The 21,838-nt window shown below is 38.2% G+C and overlaps 1 protein-coding gene across 2 annotated transcripts in view; it reads right to left on the minus strand.

Annotated features, from left to right (window-relative positions):
- Nucleotides 1–10,027: 10,027 nt before the first annotated feature.
- LOC131678920 (uncharacterized) overlaps nucleotides 10,028–21,838 on the minus strand; it is a 466,403-nt gene continuing 454,592 nt past the window's right edge. For both annotated transcript variants that reach the window (XM_058959364.1, XM_058959363.1), the window contains one exon: nucleotides 10,028–12,639. In XM_058959364.1, coding sequence (XP_058815347.1) covers nucleotides 12,207–12,639 — 433 coding nt within the window. In that variant the 3' untranslated portion in view covers nucleotides 10,028–12,206. The remainder of the gene's footprint in view (nucleotides 12,640–21,838) is intronic.

Consider the following 21,838-nt stretch of genomic DNA (forward strand, 5'->3'; position numbering starts at 1 on the left):
CGAATACGACAAGTGTTGTACACCGTCGAGAGTTTTGAGCGCATGCATACTGCAACTAGGTAATGGTCCGAATCTATATTCGCACAGCGGTAGGTACGAACGTTGATGATATCAGAGTAGAATCGCCCGTCGATTAGAACGTGATCGATTTGGTTTTCGGTGCGTTGGTCAGGTGATCTCCAGGTTGCTTGGTGGATATCTTTGCGGGGGAAGAAGGTATTTTGGACTACCATGCCACGGGAGGCTGTGAAGTTCACGCATCGTTGTCATTCGATACGGTATGCAAGCTGTTTGGCCCGATTACCGGTCTAAATATTACCTCCCATCCTACCTGAGCATTCATATCACAGCCGTCGTACACCTCGTCCAGCTTCACATAGAACGCTTCCCTCTCGTCGTTGGGTCTCCCATCGTGTGGGCAGTGTACGGTGAAGATGCTGTAGTTGAAGGAACGGCCTTTGATCCTCAACTTACACATTCTTGCGTTGATCGGAGTCCATCCAACCACGCGTTGACGCATCCTACCCAGCACTACTACGTTGGTGGGGTCACAGCTCTTGTAGAAAGTATCCGCCCGATGCCCGCTTTTCCATACCTTTTGTCCTGTCAAGCAAGTGCTACGACTTCAAAGTTGCGTGGTTGGAGTTCGTCGTAGATTATTCTGTCGAAAGAGTGAACTGCAGATCCATGTTCCGAGTTTCCAATCGTAGTCCTTATTTCGTCGCGTAGGTCTTCGCCGATTGTTCCGATTCGTATTTACTTCTTCATTGTTCGTAAAGGTTAGTTTTCCCGGGCGGTTTGTTGGGCCTTTCCCAACCCCCTGTCTCGCCGGAGGACCATCGTGTCAGCTCTGTTTAGAGTCCCACGCTGACACGAGTACGATACATTAGCCGCCTCTAACATGGGGAACAGGCGCTTGGATGGACTCACCCTCCGAAAAGAGGAGCGCCCTTCCCTGTCAGCATACGACCATGGTCCCACCGGGGTTGGTTACCCGATCTTTCCTATGGTTACTCGTACCCCAGCTGGCACCGCGGGGAGGTAGGGATAGGAGTTACTGGACAAGAGGCTAAGGACTACTGTGGCGAACCACAGGGTCTATATTACGCATTGCCCAGTCATTTGCCTGAATCGTACGACTGCGATAATCGGCCGATCAGATGTTTACACTACGACACATCCTGAATAAATTTCAACTTTGAGGACTCATCAACTGGTCAACTTCCAGAGCAAATATTAGCCTTTTAACACCAATCGTTATTCCGCTTGATCTAACTAAACAACACTCGGGCGTGTACGAAGAAGTATTTTGTGTACGTACACGCCCGTGAAGTAGAGATTGATGGTGTAGTATCCGAGAGGGGTCTTAGTTGCGTAATATGGGGTTGGTTCCTTCCAGAACCCGTCGCTTCAATCAGTGAAAATTCTGGTATGCCAGCAATTGCGTTCAGCAAAAATCGAGGAGTATAAGAACAACTTATTTTCCATCAGCCTCATTTCGAGCTTTTTGTCGGATCTGTTCCTCAAAACGTCTAACTGTTGTGTCTTGTACCGCGGAACATAAGCTGCCGTCGTTGCAAACAATGTGACCATAGAGTTACTTATTGTAGAAACAAGGCACAGTGTGGAAAATGCGGAGAGCAAGTTTCCTTTTGGTGGCCAGACTGCGCTTGAACTGTCGACATATCCCGCATTTAAATTATACGGGGAAAACTGAAGCATTGTTTTGAGAAACGCTCCGAGAAGAAATCGTAAAGATTCATCGTCCACGACTAGTTTCTACGCTTCTCTGTTCACTAAAGAGCCAGATTCTGATAAACTGATAAAATAAGAGGAGAATAATTTCCTTTACTAAGCATCCTCGTAAAGGCCTCAGAGTGTCCCGTGATGGGTGCTGTTATAGAACATCAGTCCTATTATTTTCGTAGGCTTAACACAATGCATAAATGAATAATGCAAATTTGCCTTAAATAAAATCTGGTTAACTTCCGACGTAGATCTTCCAGGATTTTAACATTATTCGAAAAAGCACTAAGTAGGAGCATTTTGGGGATCAAAACGTGCAAAACGAAGTGTCAAACGTTTTGACTGGCTTGATTCACTACACTGCGATTAAAGGTCAAACGAAACGAGTACCGGGCGCGACCAATCTTGGACGGTCTCCCACTCCGTGATGGGCTCCGAATAGTACGCGGACTTTCTAAACGTCGAATTGCCGAATTTTTTCCGAATATGCGCGACGTTAGAAACGGAAATGAAAGCTGAAAAACGCGGTTATTGGCACCGGTTCGTAGACAGATTAACGAGTGAAACAATATTTCGTCTGGTGGCTAGGCCCTACGTTGTATACTCGATTAAACCATTTGATCGGAATACACGGAATCCTTTTACGGCAACAACGGCACGATGAAATTATAAAACTGCATATAAACGTCATGATTGGTCTTTAAACACGCGAATTTATCTGACAGCTAAGATGCTGATACTAAGCATTGTAGTGCACAGCACACCGTAACGTTCATTAGATAATGAGAGCTATGCACAGCTTCTATGCTAATTATTATCGCAGTAGCGGTGAGGTTGTGCTGCAAACATTCTCCCACAAAACTTATGGTTTTATATTTATCTATCAACAGCCACGCCCATATCGTTACAGTTTCAATGAGGCTCTCCGTTTGCTGGAGCATGGAAAGCACTCCTTGTTTTTCCTGGGGGAAATATGGGAGGTCCCGAGTGCCTTATCTGTAAAATCGTACCAGATTACCAGATATAAGTATTAGTTTGAGCTTTTGCGCGTTGGTCCATTTCGGGTAATAAGAAAGGCGAAACGTAGCTTATTTATATTTTTCAAAAATCGCGCTGTTTTTCACTATTTATTGTCAGAGAACTCTCGAGAGTTGACAAATTTCGTGGAACAATGGAAGTTTAGGAATTCCAAATATATTAACAACCCTTGGTTAAAGGGGATGGATGAAGGTCGTGACTTCCTTCAGCTTGTATCTCCCGGTTATGTTCAATAATTGTACGTTGAATGCGCATTTCTGGCGTATTAAGGTCGTGGATAGCGGCCTTTGCGCTTGTGGTGATCGCAACACTGAACATGTTGTCTGGTCGTGCGGCTATTGTCCTTGTCTCCGTTAAACGTGTTCATTCGTCTTTGTTCCAGTACGAGATGTGCTGACTACCCTCGATATCTCCTATATGTCTCTCATATAGATATTTTTAAACGCGACAGACATACAAATTTATTCATCTCTTATCTTTTGGTTGACTTGCTAACAGCTACCTGGTAATCTGATCCCAAGACTTCCCAGCGGATTCAAGGAGGCCAGTCGGCGATCCGGTTCATGATGTCCTGACATTGATCTTCCGTTTGTAAAAAAAACTTTAAGTTTAATTTCTTTTTTCCTTGTCATTGTTGTCCGCCCTCTCTTCACTTTCCCTGATATGGTCTCTGCTACTGATATTTGAATCAACCCCTCTTGAGAATGTCTATTCTCTTACAAAAATTCTACTAGTGTTTCTGCTTGTTTCAATTTTTAATCAACATTATTCTTATTAAAAATTTACAAATTGTATATCAAGTTTTTAAAAATATTTCTAACTGCATCCTTTAGTCTGAATAAAATTGCATTGATATTTTTTGTATATCGATCTGAACTCCTCTTTTTAAGATGTCATGTATCAAAATGTATTTTCCTTAGCATAAATATAAAAAATAATTTCAATTTTCAAACCAATCTTAAATATTATCCCATATTTTCAAAAAATTTAAATTGCGAAGCAAAGAAATTTGTATCTGAATAAAATTGTGAACTTGTTGTACATCGAGAATTTCAGACGAATGCATTTTGTGCGCGAGACAATGCAATGCAAGATTCGTTCGAAAGCGATTCGATCGAATAGTAAGCCCATTTGATTTTGCTGTCGTAAACGGGAATACAAACCGCTTTCGAAAAAAATCTCGCATTCGTCGTAAACAAAATAAGGGTGCATATATTTTGAATACTAGTGACATGTGATACTGATGTTAGCCGCAACATATAAATGAGTGTTGCGGCTGTGAATAGTTCTTCTAACAGTTTGTTCAGTCAGCCTAAGTTTCGTAGACTACGCACGCGCACGAATCTTGTGGTATACAAATCGCTGACACTCCCTGTTTCTCCGCATTGCCGTGATGTGTTGTCGTGGAAGAAGACAGACTATCTAGTGGTGGGTGTGTTTGATAGAAGAATTTTTGGCGGCACAATGGAGAATTGAGATAATGAGCTATGCCTTCTGTAGTGTAAGAAATATATCAAGTAGGCTAAGAAACCGATTGTGAATAAACTGATCATTCAGAGCCGTTTTTTCAGTAGTAACTGACGTCTTTAGTCTGGGCTATTACATTGGCGACGAGTGGGAGCTCGAAGAATACGCGAAGATCTCAAGAATTTTCTCACAGTCCAGTTTTCATTACAAGTTGTGAAGAAAAACACTTTGACAGGATGTCCCGTGTAAGTAGAGTGTATATCATGATAAAATATTAGAAATTCAGAGCAATTTATTCCATGTGTTAATCCGAATTTAGAACCATGTGTTCGTTCGTTTACCTTCTTAACGATGGGACTCAAGTCCATCGGTAATCAGAACCATCCGTTCGTTTGATTAGATTTTTCACGCTTATGAAAAAAAAAGATTCCAAAAAAAAAAAATCCTGACAACCGTTGCTAAGAAACATAAACACAATTATGTGATGGTTACTGGGATGCGTAACCTAATTAGAAGCTATAAAAGGAATAAATTGAAACTGAATTTTTTTCAAATAAAAGGAACAGTGGAAAACTAACTCAATTTATTTCACAATATTCAGCTGGATTTCAATATCGTGCCTTTTATAGAAAATGGTGATGGTCAAACAAATTCTAGGTGGGAAGCATGGAAAGACCAATTTATGGCATATTTAGCCCTCAAGTCAGTTGAAAATCACGATGAAAAGTATAAAGCTCTCATGTGTTTCGGTGGACCAGATGTTAGGAAAATCGCACAAACCGCAAATTTTCGTGCGTTTTGGATGATTATTTCTCGCCAAAAATGTCTCTACGCTATGAGAGGTTTAGATTTCGTCAAATTAAATTTAACCCTCAGGAGAAACTGGACCATTTTGTTGTGCGTCTACGATCACAAGCTGTTAACTGTGATTTTGGTGATCAATTGGATCATATGATTATGGATCAAATAGTGTTCGCTACAGAATCAGATGGTAAACTTAGAGCCAAGTATCTCGAATGCGATAGACCTTTGGACGACATGATGAAGGTTGGTCGTACACATGAGTCCGTTAAAGCTCAGGTATATAAATGTAATACCAATATTATGGTTTATATTTATTAATTGATGATTGACACTGATGTAACAGGTTCAAGAGCTTCGAAACCAACCCTCCCGCAACTTGACGTTTGGCCTAAGTTGCATGAAACCACCGTGTTTCGAATGATGTCGCCACCATAGAACTCCGTCCACAAATTGCGATACTGTAAATTTCTATGCAAGAAAATAATTCCGTGACGTCTTTTACGAACTTGTTTTCTTTATTTACATTCGGAAGCGGTAATCAAGATGATAATTTCAAAACAGCGTAATAGTTTAATATAAATACAAACAAGTTAATTCGTAATTTTGGATTTTCATAAAAGGATTACACATTGTGCCGAATGTAAAATGCATGATTTGATTTGAGTGCGCTTCTAGTGAGAACTTTTTCTTCTCCCGTCGCCCTTGAAATATCTTTCGCATATTCTCGAAAGTTTGTCGTTAATCTTAAATACATTTAGTTTTGTGGTTATCATTTTTCACTTCGTGTTTAACAAAGACGGGATTGACTTCGATTGTTTATTTCTGACAGCATGCGACATTTACGGTGCAAAGGTTTCCACAAAATTCAGATCTGATGACAGCTCATTTTCCATCGGAGAGGGAGAAAAACAGTCCAGTATCATTGTGTGTGTTGTTTACATTGCAATGCAAATATTACTACCTAATATCTTAAAACCAAATGAATATGCTCACTCACTAGCATAAACGCCGCTTGTTTGTATGCTGATGATTCCAAAAAATCATGAATCATTTAAAAATAATGCATCGGAATAAAGATGCATTATTTTTATAATAAAACAACACCAAACCCAAAAAGTCTTCAAAAATGAATTATCGGAAGTAAAAAATCTGAACAAGAAAATTTTCAATTTGAACAAGTTTACGCTTTTTTTTAGAAATTGCTCTTGAATAAAGATTGATCCGCCATTTTAGACCCACAGACCCAAAAAAAGTGGTTTCAACGATTTGTATAGGAGCTGTCAAGTTGTTCCCCCTTTGGTCGAAACAAACCAGCATCAAATACGGCAGATATATGTCAAATCAATTTGAAAGAAGGTTAAGTGTAACAGATGCTCCGTAAACCATTTGGAGAATGATCCAAAATGTCCAGCACGTTCTGAGGTATGCCGGTTATGTGGAAAGCTCGGACATTTCGCGAGATGCTGTAAGACCGATCGGAAAAGTTTCCATAAGATGGCTCGTAAGAATGTACCCGGAGTTAAACCATACAGTCATCAGAATCAAAACCATCAACAAACCAGGAAACAGAAGTTTATTCGAGAAGTTGACGATGTTACCGAAAAGGTCGAAATTCACGATCTGTTCCATCTAGAGGGAAAACGATCAATTGAGGTTGATGTAGGTGGAGTTTCGGTAAAGTTTATCGTGGATACAGGCGCAGATGCAGATGTATTGAGTTTGGCTGATTGGAAGATGATAAAACGCGTTGAATTTACAGGGTTTGATGTTAGGAAGGGCAGTAACAAGATTTTTCGGGCTTATGGAAGTAACAAACCGTTGATAGTGCTTGGAGAAATAGATGCAGAGATCAAGCTTGGAAACAAAAGTTGTGATACAACATTGTTCGTTATTCAAGATGGGAAGTGTTCACTACTATCTGGCAAAACATCTGAAGCTCTAGGCATCGTGAAGTTTCTACATGTAGTTTCTCAAACACCATTCCCTGCTATTAAAGGTAAAGGGCAGTAATTTAATTTTAACTATTTTACATAATAAATAATAGTAAATATTAGATATGTATGCATCGATTAAAATAAACAAATCATTCCCACCTGTAAGACAATCTATTCGGCGAATACCTATACCATTAGAAGAACTCACTCTACTCAAATTAAAGGAATTAGAAAGCCAGGATATAGTTGAACGAGTGAATGAAGCGTCCGAGTGGGTTTCACCTATGTTAGTAAAACGGAAAACTGCGGATGAGGTTATAACTATTTTATAATGCTTTAAATAATTAATAATTTGAAATATTCAATTCAAGGTAAGAATAATAATCGATTTACGAGAAGCAATCAAGGCTGTCATACGAGAAGTTCATCCTTTAACGACAATGGAACAAATGTCTTCTCGATTAAAAGGCAGTAAATTTTTCACAAGGTTCGCTATCAAACAAGCGTTCCATCAACTTTTGTTGCGAGAAGATTGTCGATATATCACGACGTTTATCTCTCCGCTTGGCCTTATGCGATACAAGCGTTTAGTTTTCGGGTTATCGGCAGCGCCAGAACTGTTTCAAAAATGCATGGAAACCATATTAGGCGATCTCCCGTGGATTATCATTTTCATTGACGATATCCTAATTCACGCACCTGACGAGCGTTCATTGAAAACAAGAACAGAAATTGTCAAGAACCGTTTACGCGAGAGAAACGTAATTTTAAACGAAAGCAAAACTGTAGAATCTGTTAAAGAATTAGAATTTATTGGATATCACCTATCTGAAGAAGGAGTTAGAGTTTCAAGTACTAAGTTAGAAGCCATCTTAAAATTTCGGCAGCCTAGAACAGCCGAAGAAGTACGAAGTTTTCTGGGACTAATAACTTTTGTAAATCGTTATATTCCCAACTTATCTACTATTGCAAAACCTTTAAACACACTAACAAAGAAAGGTATCTCATTCACATGGGCAGCTAATCATCAAGAAGCATTTGAAAGATTAAAATCGATACTTGCGAAGAATGAAACTCTTTCGTATTATGATTCACGTTTGGAAACTTTTGTCATGGCCGACGCCAGCCCTGTGGGGTTAGGAGCTGTTTTGTTCCAGAAAGATACCACTGGAATTTTTCGTGTTGTAAGTTATGCGTCCAAAACGCTTTCTGATGTTGAAAGACGGTATGCTCAGATCGAACGTGAAGCTCTTGCTTTAGTTTGGGCGGCCGAGAAATACTATTTTTATCTTTATGAAAATTTTTTTTGGCTCATTACGGACCACAAACCGCTAGTTACCATTTTTGGAGAAAGAGCAAAACCAAGTGCCAGAATCGAGAGATGGATATTGAGGCTGATGTCTTTCAATTTCAAAGTTATTTACCATCCAGGAAAAGCCAATATCGCTGACCCATTTTCAAGATTGTGTCAGGAAGATAGAAGCTTTGTTGAAAGTTTTGACGAGGAAGCGGAAAGGATAATTCATTTAATTTCCTCTGACGAAATAATCAATGCTACCAAAGACGATGCCGAATTAACCGAGCTCATAAGATGGTTATCATATCCAACGAAAAGATGGCCCAAAGTACTGTATCGATATAGAATGATCGCAAAAGATTTATCAACAGACGGGAAAATTATTTTAAAAAACAAAAAGATCATTATACCAAGATATTTGCAGAAACGTGTTTTAGAGTTGGCTCATGAACCCCATCTAGGAATTGTTGCAATGAAGAAACGCTTACGGGAGAAAGTTTGGTGGAGCAGGATTGACTGCATGATTGAGGAATTTGTAAATGCATGTCAAGGATGTCTAATAGTTTCTGATTACTCCACAGAACCAATGATACGATCACCAATACCAACAGGTCTATGGAAAAAAGTTGCTCTTGATTTCACTGAAATTAGAAATGACACACATCTACTAGTTATTGTTGACTATTTTTCGAGGTATCCTGAAATAGAGATCATGCCATCAATGACAGCCTGCGCCACCATTTTCAAACTAAAAATTATTTTTGCGAGATTCGGATTTCCCGAAGAAATAGTTTGTGACAATGGGCCACCATTTCACTCAGCGGAATTCAAGAAGTTTTGTAGCAATAGTGGAATTAACATTAACTATTCGGTACCATACGCACCGTTCCAGAATGGACTAGTAGAAAGATTCAATAAAACATTGTTGAAAACGGTGAAGATTAGTGCTGCAATGGGAAGGGATTGGAAAACAGATCTACAAAATTTTCTTCTTGCTTATCGTTCTACTCCTCATTCTATTACGAACGTGGAACCAGCAAAACTTCTGTTTGGACGAAGAATTAGAGATAAGATTCCAACAATAAATAGTGAAAAAATTGACGAAACATACAATGCAGTTCAGGACATCGATAAAATAAGGAAAGAAAAAGGAAAAGTGTCGGGAGATCTAAAGAGAAAGGCTAAAAATTCAAATATTGATCTAGGTGATCAAGTAGTTATTAAAAATACGATCACAAGAAACAAATTAACAACCAATTTCAATCCACAACCTCATATGGTATTGAAAAGAGCTGGAACAAGATTGACTGTCAAAAACATGGCAACAGGAGCTGAGATGGACAGGCATGTAAATCATGCAATAAAACTAGTATCTGCAAATCCTTTTGAGAAGCCAGAGATGCAAGAAGATGACAGAGCTAAAACAGGACCAGTACGACTTCGTGAAACTAAAAGACAAATCAAAAAGCCTAGTTATTTAAAGGATTATTCAATATATAGATGTAATTAAAATCATAGAAGTTTAAATCACTAAGAAAACAAGGAAGAGATGTAGTGTATAGAAATATATCAAGTAGGCTAAGAAACCGATTGTGGATAAACTGATCATTCAGAGCCGTTCTTTCGGTAGTAACTGACGTCTTTAGTCTGGGCTATTACACCTTACATCAGAAGGCGAGCAAAGAAAGAGGGATATTCTGTAGAACACAAAAACAAACATTTTTTTCAATCTTTCCAGTATTTATTTACTCATATTCATCTAGGATTTTATTTATAGCTGATTTTTTGTTCTTTTCCCATTTCGTCACTTATGTACACACCATTGAATTGATTTATTTATAGTATCGCGAACCATACAATAGAAAAATATATATGTAGACAAAAACTAGTTCACTTCACGTTCAACTTGTTCGTGCATTGTTTCTCATAATTTCCACCAGTTTGTTCAAACAATTTCTTTTTCATTCCAACCGCACCGGGGGAAATAACTGAAATGACTTCTTTCCTCCGCGCGCTCGGTTTCGTGTTATTGCAGAAAATTTTGGGAAGAAGCAAATCTAACAAAAAAAATATCTCTAACAATTCGCCTCTCAACTATAACTCGTCAATGTCCTGCGAGAGAACTCCGGAGAGCTGAAAATTGCTAACCGCACACGCTGTGGATGTGACCAATGCATACAATGAATAGGAACTTTAATCCGTTCTGAACTATAATAGGGTCTACTACTACTACTATTACTGCTATTACTAATAATAATAAACAATATCTATGCTTGCTGTTTTGTATCGTTTTTTTTACGAGTTTGTTCTATTCTGTCTTATTATTGGCTGGAAGACTGGGAGAGCATGGCTGCGCAGAGAGCGTCGCTCTCGTCTCTCTCTCTTTTTAACGTTTGTTTTGTTACTATTGGTTCCTACTGCAGAGTTAGTTGTAGAAAAGAGTGAAATTTGAAGCCTCTTGTTATTTTGTATTTTAGGTGTGTGTGTGAGTGGGTGTTGATAAGTGGAAATTAGTTACGTTCAGTTGCTCTCTCCTTAAAAATTACTATTTGTAGGTTTTCTGTTTCTTTGGATATATTTTTACGCCTTACTTTTAATTTTGTTTTAGAGTTGTTTTGCAAGATTTTAACTACATTTTTTTACAGAATGTGATTTTCGATCACCGTAGTTTCCACAGATTGTTGTAGGAACATGTCCGAAAAGATGGAAATTTTACACTTTACTACACATTGGTTTTGTTTGTCTAAACGTATTCTTTGTTTACTTTTCAGTTATAATTTTAAATAGTACATGGTTTGTTTTTAGTATACATATTTGTTTCTTGTCGTGTCAATTTTTTATGATACTCGAAAAAGGGTGTGTGTGTGTGTGAAAATTCCAAAAACAAAAACGAAAAACGTGGATTTCATGCTTGGTGCTTTCTAATAAGACTAAGTAGTAATTTTAACTAAAACTACGCTTCATACAGGCATAAACCGATTGGATAGGAATAGCGTATGTTTTAATGAGAACACCGGTATGCGAATTGCACAAAAATATATCAGGCCATAGTTGGGATTGTTAGGAATTTTCCAAACATAATACCCAGCGACGTCAAGTTGGAACACATGGACAGACAAAAGGAGCGAAACAAAAAGTACAACTAATGTTTTACATTAACTCAATTTACAGTTTTGGAATTATGTACAGATCTTGTTCCATAAAGCGAAGAAGTGGCAATGGTCCTTGCAAAGTTTTGCTTCTTGAGTAGTAACAAAAAAAAACTTTTAAACGAGCATTCGTCGGTCTTCATGCATTTACAAACGCGACGTAGTTCTTCGCTTTATGCAACAACTTCTCCTCTTCAAGTGGGGGAAGGTGTAGCAGGAATGTTAGAAGAAATAATAATGCTTAAAGCTTCTTTTGGAATGATATTGTGGCTCTCGTGTCTTCTTTTCCTAACTCCTATAAAAAAGTTTTTCTTCGATTGCTTCTCTAGGGATGCACATCTTTTTACACACGACGTCGATGACCTACAACGCACGACACCTAATATTGATTTAATTAAAGTTATTCGCTCTCGTCGCTTGATTTGTTTGCTTTACAGAACACATCCATGTAAATATCCTTGCTCAGTTGAGTCAATAAATTAAGATTTGATGTGATTTTTTTTTCACGGGAGGGCGGGGGTACTGCTAGCAACTTCTCAGAAGCGCACTGCCAGATGACTGTTAACCGGAACTCTCCAGGGTTCGATGATGGTTGATATGTGCTTGTGGACATACAATAGGGGTTTGAGAGAGACAGAGAAAGGATTCAAGGTATGGGACGGTTGGAACTGCTTACATCAGAAACGGATGCTGATGTGCTGGCGAGGAGCCACCGAGAGCAGGTTCATCACTCGCGAAGGACAACGTTGTACCGCTGCCCCCGTTTATTAGTCATTCCTGCTTGATTCCCGGCATGCCCTGGTTGCTGCTGGCAGCTGACAGCGGATGGTGGGGCTGATAGAGAGGATTCTGCATGGCACCGAGGGTGCCGGATATGGAGGAGGACGTCGATGACATCGTGGGTAGTTGGAACATTTCACTGCTACCGGACGAGTGGGTGGGACTTTCCATACCGTTCGGGGGGTTTATCCGTTTCTCCTTCTGGCGCCGGTTGCAGAACCATACCCGCACCACTTCCTTCTCCATGCACAGGTTGTCAGCTAGGTTGGTGATTTCTTCGCTGGTCGGTTTGCTGTTGACGAGAAAGGCTTTCTCCAGGGCCACCCGGACGGAGGTTTCGATCGAAGTGCGCTTCTTGCGCCGGCGTCCCACGATCTCCGGTGTGGTGGCCGTGTTGGTCAGGGTGCTCGGGCTGAACATGCGACTGGAAAAGAGGGAGATAGAAGAAAATAATTGTTATCAGTTGGGTTCTAATACGTACGCGATTTTAGACAATATCGATTCATTAATTTTTATCAATTTCGTAAAATAATTCTATTACTCCTGGTTCGTTTGATTTTCGATTACGAAGCATTCAAAAATTACATTTCTGGGTTTGCTTTGAAAACTCAAGCTTGAGCATAAAAGCTCTATGTTGACAACATTACGGAGAGCTGAGAACGTGCCCATAACCGCCCAGCCGCAGAAACCATGCTTTCTCGCGGAACAGATCGCAGCAAGCTACGGTGAAAAACGGACGAAAAAAATTATATTGGGCATTCATTTGGAGTCTGCATTTGAATATTTGCACGTGTTAATATTGTTGTCCGCAGTGGTGTTCCAGGAAGTGTTCTTGTGCAGTGTTTGTCCAGTCGAAACTGTCCCTGGGTCATTTGGCAGCAGACTAACGGATGCGAAAAATCTGTTCTTGGATAGTGCTGTGATTTTTTTTTTTTCGTTTTTCACGTGGTTTAGTGGTGGAGTATTATTTTTGAGCAGATCAAAACTCAAACCATGTAAGTACTGATTCAATGGATTCAATATTATTTTACTAGTCATATTCGTCCTGGTGTGAATTGGTAATAGTAATATTTTTTTAAAGAAGCTGCTACGCAGCGATATAGATTCATTTTCTATTTTGCTTTATCTACAAGTGAAAATATTGTTGCTAAAAGCTATTCAAAATAGGCTCGAACAGAAAATTTAATATTTTTTCATCGGTTGCTGTGATAGAAAATTTACCGGGCGAATCCTTTTTTGAACGAATGCGACTCCCATGTGCTTTCGCTGTCGTTATTTAGAATGCCGTCTTTCGTACTAATCTTGACTAGTGATATCTGATTGTTGCAAATAATCGACGCACTATTTCATTATTTATTCTCAATATACTAACAATGAATTTATAATCCGATTACCCCAACTCTCCGAACGCATTGACGTTAATCAAAAACGGCACAAGCTGCTCAAACCAATGCCCAGTGGTCCATAAAGCAGCAGGATTTTTTTTACATTTTAGTTAAACTTAACAATTTAGTCTGACTATGTCTTTGGGAGTGTTTACGTAGTTTGTGAGCCGTTTCTTTTTGTTTAAATTAGTTAGTTTCGTAGTTTTCAGGAAGAAACAAATTTTAAAAAACTTCGTCGAAGGCACTGAGGCTCTTTGTATTGTACTTTTCATTTTACAAGAAATTCACAAGAAATATGATGTTTCTTGAAAATGGTTCAATTGATATAGGTAACTGTAGCAGTTATGATTTTTATTTTAAATGGCTTTAAAATACTTTCAGATGTCTCGAAGGACAATAGTTTATCTCAAAGTACCGACCTTCTAGCTTCTTTCGTTAGACTATTCACTATTATCATTTTTTTAAAGACACTATTTTTCGAATAAATATCGCACACGTTTTTTGAGCAAGTGCGAGCAGCATAAAAGCTCTTCGTTGATAACATTCCGAATAGCCGAGAACGTGCCCACAACAGCACAGCTGCAGAGATTATGATGCATTCTCGTGGAATAGATCGCAGCAAGCTACGGTGGAAAATCACGGAAAAAAAGTATCGGGTGAACATTTTCAGTCAGCATTATTTTTTTCCCGTGAAGACTCTCTAATGGTGTTCCAAGAATTTTTCGCGTTTTTTGATTCGGAATAGTGCAGTGTCGCGTTTTGGTCTGCGGAAACCGTCGCGGATCACGAAGCTATTAAGTCGTGGAGGGACGGATAAAAAACGGAAAAAATCTGTTAGATGGTGAAGTGAAATATTTATTTTTTTGGCAGGTTCTCTGTTGGTTGGCGGAATATTGCACGAATTTAAAGTTTTTTTTTATATTTTTGTGAAGGCAACAATGCTCAGGTGATTGCGCAATACTTATTTTCGAGTCTCGTGTTCTCGTGGATTTGGTCGAAGAAAGCAGCTACGGCAGAAAATGACGGAAAAAATATCATGTGTTAATTTACAGTTCCCATTTCTTCCCCGTGACTATCATGTCCATAACTGTATTTTAAGAAGTGTTTGTGTTCTTGTGTTTTAGCTGTGTTCATTTTTGTGATGTTTCTTGATCTATAAAATCTGTCCCGGGGGCATAAGGCTGCAGGGAGATTTTCCTAGATGGTGCAGTGATTTTTTCGATTTGATTCCATCAGGATCTTCAGGTACGGTGGAGGAATATTGCTTGTGCTGGATAGTTATTTTTATTGTTTTTATATAGTTTTTTGCAAGTTGTTACGAAGCTCAAACCATGTAAGTATTAAACACTTTCTTTGACATATTGCTTCAGGTGATTGGGCAATATTATTTTTCAGAAAGTATGTTGGGACGCATCGATTGCTAATATATATAATACCGTTTTCCGTTCATCCAGCGCAACGCTGTTTTTACAGTGTTATGGATTTAAATAGGCCTAATTAAACAAAATAATTTTGCATGCAGTTCGGAATTTTCCTAGTAAAAATATTCTAATATATTTGGTCGGTTCGATTCGCAACCCCGCACATAGCGTTAGAGATTTTTCTAACGGAATTTCTCTAGCGCAAAAACAGAGGCGAATGACCCTAAGGTTAAAACCTCTATAATTGAAATAAAGAAAAACGATCAGTTGCTTAAATTGAACCCAAATTAACAATCAGAACTGCCATTGAATTTTCTGCTGGCTTGACTGCGTCAAATAACGCAGTTGGCTGCATAAGATGTCTTCTCAAAATGAGTTTGGCGTGTAGTGACTGGGGTTTTAGTTATGTTCCACAACAATTTGTCAACTTTTATGGTGCATTGCGCAAACAAGAAGTGTGATTAAAAGTATAGGAATCCACATACACCTCTTTTATGAACGAATTCGAACTGTTTCTGTTTTGACCATTTTTCCAAAGAGAGAACTTTAATCCCTCATTTTTTCATGGAGTAAGCATTTAATGCATTTTTGAGCGCTTATTAAAAATAACGTTTCCAGTAGATTTTTTTTACTAAAATATCCTTCCGGAGAGCTACATATTTCCACTATTTTTAAAATATGAAAACATTTCAATAAGAATCTTCAATATTTTGTGTAATAATTCATAACACAGAATCCATTCATTTTGACTCCACAAGGTCACTTTTTACCTTGAGTATGGCCCCCTGCAGGTAATCTGTCGGGATTTTGGCCCATTCAGTATTTTGCAGCATTGCAATACTAGCGTGTTTTCTACTTCAAACCTAACTCTCTAAAATGGAACAAAGAGAAAATCCCATAGGATTTTCGTCTTGGTAATAAATGACCGTGCAAATTGTGGGAGCGATTAGTTGCTCCTCGGATTTAAGCATTGCGTTTAAAATTTGTATGGAACTGATTTTTTGCATCTCACTTAGTTCACTCACACTGAAAAACTAATGCTATAAATAGTTGTGTCCAACAATTTTACCAAAAACTGTAACTAGCTAGGATTTTTAATAAAATATTATGATTTTATTTTATTTATGGGTTAAAAAATCGCAGCAAATTAAATTTTTCGTCAATACTGCATATGTTTCAATATTCTTAACATCTCAAAACCCTATCATAGCAGAGACGTGTAATCTTCTATAGAATCTTTCAGCACAATTTTCTGAATTACATGCGAGTAGTTGGGACATTCAATAAACGGATTTAATTCACCTGACAGTGAGATCGAACGATTCATCAAACGTTTTATTTGCATTTGTTCTATCAATTGCCAAGATCTGATACACTGCCGTTATAAGCATATTTGTCCCATATTCTATGGGTTTCCCTATATACATGGGACAATTATGCGTAGAACGGCAGTACAGGTCTCTTAAATATCAGGAATCAGAATATATTGGCTTAAATGGCACGTTCCCCGTATGTAGTCTAGTAACAGTAGAAGCATTGTATCAAACTTGTAATAGCAAAAGGGCACACATTATGTAATAAGTGATGGAATAGCGAGCAACGCAGACAGTCGAAGAGTGATCGCCCGCCTAGCGGTGGAGAGTAAGAGATGGGCGGGTACGGGTATTTTTACCCGATACTCGACCCGAACCCGTACCCGTAGGAATCGAGGCGGGTTCGGGTTTTGTTATCACCGGGTACGGGTTTGGTCGGGTTTTTACGAAATATTTCGCATTTACCCGTAAATATGTTTATGAATGTTTGGATGACCTTTTCCCGCCAATATCAGAAAGTGATAACTTATCCTTGTTGGAAAATATTAAAGCAAGCGTTATATTTCCATTTTGACATAGAGTCGTCCTATAGATTAGCGTGTATCGAATGAACGGGATTATCCATAGATTTTGAACTGGAAGTTCATAATCTAAATTTGACTGTACTATTAAACAGGCAAACATTGCTTTTTGTGAAGTTCTTCGAGCATTTTTGAAGTATTAGTATTAATGTTGTAAATTAAAATCGTATACTGAATCCAAAATTGAAGTCCAAACATCTTACCGTCAGTTTTCGAGTCAGAGTGATAAATAAATTTCATCTTTAAAATAAAAGGTACGTTTAGTAAAACCCAAATATCTACGGTTATAGCGCATCGACATGGAATATTATTATGTTTAAGGTTCAACTGAGAACGCCTCAATAAGCGGCCATCTTGGAAAACGAAAAAAGCAGTTTTCTCGCACACCGTTGGGAACATCTTTATGAAAATGAATCAATGTATTTCGGGCATTGATAGAGTATTACTGATTGATTTTCTTGAAGATTTTTCCAACGGTGTGAGAAAAAACTGCTTTTTTCATTTTCTAAGATGGCCGCTTTTCCAAACTTTCTTAGTAGAACCTTAATTAAAGGTAATTGCATGTATTTTTGGTTGTCCGAGCATTCCGTTTTAGTGCGACTAATAGTTCTGGCCGTATTTCGAGTTTATTTTTAACTTTTTCTTATTTTTCTTCGTCTTTAGAAAAATGAGCGCTTGTTCAAAATTTTGGGCAAGATAAAGCAATTTAAAAAAATATTTTTTGAGAGAAACTGAAAGCTTGCTAACGACCAATGAAAATAAACACTTGTTTTTTTTTTTGAATCAGATGAAAATTGCGAAAGTTATTCATTTTTTTGTAAAATAGGATTTTTTTGAGTTTCTCTGGGTCATTGAAGCGTCACTTTTTCTAGGGCTCGTTTCATAAAAGATGAAGGGTTCTCTATTAGAACACTGTTAAAAAAATAAAATGAATTTTGAGAGATTTTGAGTTGTGGTAATATTCAACAATAACAATAAATGTGATAAATCATTGAAGGATTGGTAATGTTTACACGTGTTATACAGAAAATAACACGCTTATGATACAAAACTCGTTGTAAACTCAACCCTCACACGTCATAAAGTTTCATATCTTGAAAGTCAAGCTACAGGAATATGTTTTGTGCAATGATAATACAAACCTTACAACATACTAGTTCACGAAAGACGAAAGTTGGCGGAGTTTTTTTTTCTATGTTTGTATTAGGCACATGGCCCTGTCTCTCATTTTTTACCTTAAATTATGTAAAATATGTTTTCATATGTTGCATTTCATTTTGTTTTGTAGAATTCATGGGTGACAGTTTTCGAACGTAAGCGAATTTCCTTTAAAAATGAAAATATAGCTATCTAGCCTTTGGGCTTCTCTACTCCTTCGAATCAAGTAGGTTAAATTTTTTGATTGAAAATCGGGATCGGGTCGGGCACGGTTTGTAATTTTGTAATTTTTGTAATAATACGCTTGCGAGCCGGGTTTGGGTCGGCTTCGGGTTTTGTATTTTTATAAAATACGGGTACGGGTCTGGTTCGGGTAAGCTTACAAAAATAATATTCGGGTTCGGGTCCGAAAAATCCCATACCCGTCCATCTCTAAGTGGAGAGTGAACAATAGTACGAGTGAATGGAGATTCGTGATATAAGTTTATGCGTCCGACGATGGCTGAAGAGCAGTAAGCCGAAATGTTACCTGTAACAATGGTAAAATTTTGAGTTTTCATTTTCACCGAGAAAAGTCAACAAGTCCATGAAATAAATTATAATAAATACTGACACCGAAAATGCTTTCTGTTTGATTTTGAACAGAGGACGGCTTATTAACGTGTCTTGTATCTATCATCAGCCAAAGGTAATTGATTGGGAAATGTTATCAGAATGATCCAGTCTCACTGTTAGGTGGATTGAATCGGCTTTTGATTTTCCAACTGAGTTCATGTGATTCAGAAAATAATTGTGAAGAATTCTGTGGAAGACACAAAGTGTTTGCGATGAACATATTCTGAAATATTGAGGATTGATACGTACGTGTTATGGTACATCGGCAGTGTTGCCAGAATCTAAAAAAAATCTGCGTATTATTTTTCCCTCTATTTTAAAATCGTCTAAACATTTTTATAAAAAATCTTGGTTACAAAAGTGCTATCCTGGAAAATGGCATATGTCGAGCCTCTCTAATGCTCCCTCTGAAGCAGTTTCTAAAATATTTTCTCGCTAAAAGTTCCTATTAATGTTGATTGGAGAGCATCTTTTGGCGGAAACTGCCGTCCACATTTTTTATGGTCAACCGAAGGCATTAAACTATCGTAAGTAAGCTCAGTTAGGTGAACAATATCATTTTTGGGGTATACAACCTGTTTAATCAATATTTTTTACTGATTGGAAAACACAATGTTCGCAAATTGACCAAATACAGCAAAATCGATGCTTTACCTTTTTTTCGATTTATCTGAGGCGTGGTGGATTGTTAACAATAGAATAAGCTATCATCAATGGAAATTTAGCGTACCTCACACGAGCATAGCAGACCTACCGAGTTAAAGCTGGTAACATTGAATATCTGCCCTTCTGTAGTATGCAATTTCTAGCATGGTCCTAATCTTTTCACGTGAACAAAACTTATTTTTCATTCATAGTACACTGCCAGCCAAAACACCGGCTCGAGATTGGAAAACACAATTTTTCCATTTTCAATTCCCATTTGATGCACAAAAACTGGTTGTTTGCATGTAGTGCGATGATCCTAACACACTTCCAACAGTATCGTCTTTATGCATGGGCACTAGAGTGACAGGAAAAAAATTACCCCTATCGGCCCATGCCTGAGTCGATTCGACTCAGACATCACTTCGTTAAAAGTTTAATAACTTTCTTTAACAAAGCCGGATTAACTAACAGTCTTCGACAAAGTTGTAGGCAATTAAATTATATTTCTTATTTTCACTTACAGTGATAGTACGATGCACACAGTGTCACCTAGCGGCGAAAATGCGAGTTAGTGAATTTTCTCCATGTAAATTGTCGAAAAATCCCATACAAACTTCAGGCACGTTGGTCCGGTAGCTAGACTTGTCCGATTTGCTTCAAAATTGGAGCAATTACTCCTAGTGGGACTAGGAATTGACTCAGGGGTGGGCCGATAGAGTTGTCAAAAATTCATCATTTTTCTGGGTACTCTAATGGGCACACTAAGCCAGGGCCAGGGGCACCGCGATTTTAGGGGCCTGCGCTTAGGATTAATATAAAATCATTCTACAGACTAAACATCGAAAAATAGTCGCAATCAATTGTTTATAACGTTTTAGCGTGTAGGTAACAATAGATCGGTAGCAGCTCGAAATCGCACACTGTACCGTGCCCCATGTGATCAAGATGTTCGAAGGGCGCCAGAGCGATGCTGCATAACTGTTGAAACAATTCAAACGTCAATCCAACATTTCGATTCAAGTTTCGATTTATTTTTAACAACAATGCAATGAAACGTTTGGTACACCGCGTATACAAAGTTTGGAAGGTACTGGACCATGGCCAACCAATCAGAAAACTTTGTTTGGCAAGCATTCTGCGCATGTGGAAAAATGTCTGGAAATGGACAAATCCACATGAAAGCGTGGAAAGTGTCTTCTCGAGGTCTTACGAAGATTCGACACATATTGGCTGGATTGGCAGTTTGAAAATCAACTCTAACTTTATCCTAGATTTTATTAACCCTCCACAGGGCGCGTAAATGGTTCAGGTATTAAGTCGACTCCGTTTAGTTTCATCATATCAGAAACATACAAAAGCTATCATGCCTGGAAGAATACTAATTGAAACAATATAAGTGCAAATTACATCAAATATTCCAAAAATTATAAACTGCTAGTTACACATAACGGAGTATGTGCGATGAAATTTTTGCTACCCTGGATAACGTTCCAATAATGGACGTTTAACCCAACCTACTCCAACATTCCTCCTTATTGACCGAGACATTCTTAGTTCTCAAACAACGTCTTACAACTTTCAAAGTTCATATTACACCGTTTGGAAATATTATAGAATAGCTGGTCAGCCCATTACACTGTACGCAGCTCACCTGAGCTCAAACTCGCACCACCGCATATAGTGTGTTAGGCCGTGTTTGCTACTATCGGTCAGATCGGTTAGAAAAACAAATAATCTTTCAAGATGTACTCAGTTTCGCTTGCGATTTTAGACGATGTGTGGATATCAGCAACAACACCTGGTTGTGGAAATCTGAAATCGTCTTTCTTGTCCGTATATTTTGAAACGCACCTTTTTTTAATAATTTCAACACGGCTGACTGATGTGGCTCAATTTTGGTTAAGGTCTCAGGGTGGCATGAAGAAGAAATGGTTCCGTAATACTGGGAATCATTTTTTGATCATCCTACTCTACAGCTGTTCATACCTGTTCAATTATAGGGTCCCCTTAGCTCAATAAAGCCTAAGGATCCCGCGTAGTCTTAACACGGCCCTGACTTCCAAACATGGTATGAATAATTTGTAAAACTTATTACTTATTTCTGAAAATATTGGATCGTGCTCCACAAGTACCGAATTTGAAACCCAACTCATGGAACAATCTCAAACTTGAAGAATTGTAGAACAATATCGATTGCATGCGACCAGAAAAAATGGATCGGTGTTAATAATGTAATGTTAGTCAATATACTCAAATTCAAAGTATAGGGCTGTATTGTATACTGCTGGAGTGGATTATTATAGCTATGTGGTTTATCCTGGATATATAATAAATTTGATGCATAATATAAATGACATTCGAAACTATAACGAAGGTTGACAGTAAGCTTCCTTTTCAGCTGAGTTTGTATTGGCTCTATATTGGCGTATTCAACTTGAGAAAGACGAGTAACAATACAGGAAATTTCGATGTACACAACTGACTTCTGGGCTGCGCAATCTT

The sequence above is a fragment of the Topomyia yanbarensis genome, chromosome 2, assembly GCF_030247195.1.
Source record: "Topomyia yanbarensis strain Yona2022 chromosome 2, ASM3024719v1, whole genome shotgun sequence".
Lineage (NCBI taxonomy): Eukaryota > Metazoa > Arthropoda > Insecta > Diptera > Culicidae > Topomyia > Topomyia yanbarensis.